General features: G+C 50.2%; 3 protein-coding genes across 3 annotated transcripts; 2 read left to right on the top strand and 1 right to left on the bottom strand.

The window, feature by feature from the left end:
- Positions 1-31: 31 nt before the first annotated feature.
- Positions 32-661, bottom strand: CABS01_16995 (uncharacterized protein; the record flags this gene model as incomplete). Its single annotated transcript, XM_060550323.1, has 1 exon — positions 32-661. A coding segment is annotated over one exon (630 nt), but the record flags the coding sequence as incomplete, so codon positions are not given.
- A 532-nt stretch (positions 662-1,193) lies between these two features.
- CABS01_16996 (uncharacterized protein) lies at positions 1,194-1,319 on the top strand (the record flags this gene model as incomplete). Its single annotated transcript, XM_060550324.1, has 1 exon — positions 1,194-1,319. One exon carries the CDS (start codon positions 1,194-1,196, stop codon positions 1,317-1,319), a length of 126 nt encoding a protein of 41 aa, XP_060399733.1.
- A 1,019-nt stretch (positions 1,320-2,338) lies between these two features.
- CABS01_16997 (uncharacterized protein) lies at positions 2,339-2,842 on the top strand (the record flags this gene model as incomplete). The annotated part of the gene is made up of 1 exon (XM_060550325.1): positions 2,339-2,842. One exon carries the CDS (start codon positions 2,339-2,341, stop codon positions 2,840-2,842), a length of 504 nt encoding a protein of 167 aa, XP_060399734.1.
- Positions 2,843-3,333: the final 491 nt, after the last annotated feature.

Below are 3,333 nucleotides of genomic sequence, written 5' to 3' on the forward strand. Positions count from 1 at the left end.
GGCCTATGACTGTTTCTGGCGATGGAGACAACAGGGAGTGAATCAGTGGCGTGTCCCCGTTGTTGTCGGCCTCGTTCACTTCCATCCCTTTCTCGTCGACAAGGTACGTGATCACTTCGGTGAGCCCGGCGGCGGCGGCTTGATGGAGGGCGTTGATGCCGAACTCGGAAGACTCAAGCCGTGCGCCGCGCCGAAGGAGAATCATGGACGTTTGGGCGTCTCCGCTGAGAAGAGAAAGGAAGACGGGAGTACGTAGCCGGCAGTCCGGAACCCCATCGATATCGGCACCGTGGTCAAGGAGAAACGACACAATGTCAGCATAGCCTTTTGAAGCGGCCAGATACAGGGCCGTAACGAGGAAAGGGCTATATCGATGGCTCTCGGTCATATACATGGTGGCCGGTCTGTTGTAGTCAGCGCCGGCTCGGCAGGTATGCCGGAGCGTGGCGAGGGCCACCCGTGTATCTCTACAGTTGGCAATGGTGTTGAAAACGGCGGAGTATTTTCCCGTTTTCACATCGTTTCTGTAGAGTTTGGGGTTGAAGAACGAATGCCAAGTGCGCGAGCATTGTGCGAATACGGACTGGTCATGGAGCTCGCTGTGATTGAAGACATGCCACGCCACGTCTAGGGATATCGACTCTGCATGAGTAGACTTCATAGTGAGTGACGTCTGCCGTACTGAGCGACACGATGTGATCTGCGACGAAAGCACGGCATAGCAAGAACACGAGGCAGTCACGCTGTTGCTGTAGGCTTGCCGACCTCATATCCAACACAAGAATTCGAACTTCGTCCCATGGGACGGCGCTTTACGCCAGAAGCATCTCATACATACATTGCAGATCCAGAGTTGACCATCTCTTTCAAGAAAGGTCTTGAGTTCTGCTATTCAGGCGCTACGGTGCTTCTTTTGGTTATGAAAAAAGCATCTCGTTCATCATCTATGTGGACAGTACCGTTTTTCGCGAGTGGTCTCTGGCTTTTCTGGACGCAAATTAAAGATAGGTTCAGGATATCGGGCTATTCGAAAAGAGCTCATGGCTCCGGTTTGGGTGGAATTGATACCAAACGTACAAATGGTGTTCACGTCGGCTTCGGACGCCTCGCCCTCGCAAGACCGATGGAACCCAAATGGGCCTTCACCATACAGTGTTGTGCACATGTTGCTCCGTCTCTCGCAAACATTCCCAATGTTTGAAAAGCCGAAAACTGGCATGATGGGCCTCCGCAGACCTCTGGTAATGGCTATAGCGACTGATTTGCAAACAAAAGTGTGGGTCAGGATAGTAAACGACAGTGCGAATGGCAGCGCGTGATCAAGAGCTCCTCGAAAGTATCCATAATCGGCTTCCACAGTAGCCATATTCTCCTGATACAGATTATGATGGTTTGCAAATAGGAAAGATATTGAGCCCAGACTGTGTGGGTCAAGTCCAGACAAATAAAATGTGTTGTAAAGAGGAAACAACATAGTGTATGTATGATTGACGCTGCAATTATCTAGTGTCCGGAAATTGTTTTTTGGGGACACGCCTGACTTTCTGCTACAGGAACCTCCAGCAAGCAACAGCACGCTTGCACGCACCATCACATCGTTTCTGCGGAGTTCACACCGGGCTCTTTCCAACAACCCGTGTCGACGCCTGTGAGCCGGAATTATGCATTCTCAGAAACGTGATCAAGGGCCTTTGTACAGTACCGAGAGGCCTTCCCCTTGTGCATTCAGTTTCCAACTCCTACCCACATACCTAGAGGTCGAGATCCAGGAATTAAGCTGGAAAGGTACTGCCACTTTCTTGTTGCAGGTCGTTTCTGGCGTCAGAACAAGGATCTCGCTTGCCGACTAGCCCATCTATGGCATCCGATTTTGGCTCTCACCAGACGTCGGTTCAAGCTATGCTCCCTAGCCACACACCGTCGATGTTACTGGACACCCCGTGTTCCAAGTTGCTTATGACTCAAAATCTGCGCCGTATCCTACGTTGGAACTGGAGTTGTCCCCAGCCACACGACGAGGATCCTGCTTCCTTGATACCCTCTCTGTAAGATCTAGATCTGGCCTTTCGTGACCCGAACAGGGCTTCTCCATATATGTACACCCTGTCTATACGAATCATCAGGTATTGCTGGGAAACCCTTTGCGGCTAGTCTGCCTAGAAACGCAACCAAGACCTCTTCATCATTTAGGTTGAAAGATGATGCGCATCTGACACGCTCGACAGGGGTTTTTCCTTTTTGAGTAATGAGATGCAGCTCCTACAGCACGTTCATTCGCCTGTCGCTTGTGGTGAGTAGAAAGCAGTATGTACACACTTGTGACGTGTAGGTCTCAAACATGCCGCAGTCAACATTTTTTGCAAAGGGTCCGTCTACACGCATCATGGGTTCAAAGCTTCATTCAGTATTCTCACCTTTGAGAATCGCCTCATCAAGTGAAACGCTTCACGGACAGAGGCTTCCACAAGAACATGTGTCGACCTTCCTCCTCTGCGACTCCGACGAGGAGAGCGACAGCATCAAGAAGGAAAAAGGACTTGTACAAGGCGATTCGCATCAGGGAACAAGCTTTCTGACTAGCATAGCGTCTCCTGATATCGCGGCTGGTATCAAGACCGTCTGCTCTGCAGCGGCTCGACATCCAACCAAGAATAGCGAGACAATGTCTTCGTATAGAGTGACACACGTCTACGGGAAAGCCTCCACAGAACGCTCGCTCCATCTCAGGACAGCCAGCCGCGATGGCGCGATTATCACTAATTCTTTCAACTGGAACTCGAATGATCCTTACGCGAGGTCTGCCGAGTGCGGTATCCCTAGGGCAGACTCACCAACCATATGAGGGTATCGTGGTTGCTGTAGTTGTATCGCCAGATCTCCTTATGATAGACACGCATCGAGGCGCGCCATGAAGAGTAAGACAAAAGCAAGTGGTTGGCGGAAGGCTGTTCTATGGGCCCGTATATGAGAATGCAAACTTCTTGTGAGGATCGCAGACTCGTCAACGTGTGAATTTTGACATTATCGACTTCATGCACGACTGTGGTGATAGAGGAAGATGTTTATAAATCGTTGAATCCTGTCTGGCTTCTCGAAGGCTCATAGCCTGGTCCGCCAGGCTCATGATGCATCACATACACACCGATTTAGAACTCATCCGTACGACCCGTGGTGGATATATAAATGATAGGGTATTAGATTTCCTAGCTAGTCAATTTGTATGTGTGCCAGCACGAGCTTATACGTCATCTTCTGTGCCTTCCGCTCATCTTTTCTAGTCTCGGGCTGTCGCCATGCGATGCATTGTTTGATTGTATCTTTGAATTATACGAC

The sequence above is a fragment of the Colletotrichum abscissum genome, assembly GCF_030869225.1.
Source record: "Colletotrichum abscissum strain IMI 504890 chromosome Unknown Scaffold_244.1, whole genome shotgun sequence".
Taxonomy (NCBI): domain Eukaryota; kingdom Fungi; phylum Ascomycota; class Sordariomycetes; order Glomerellales; family Glomerellaceae; genus Colletotrichum; species Colletotrichum abscissum.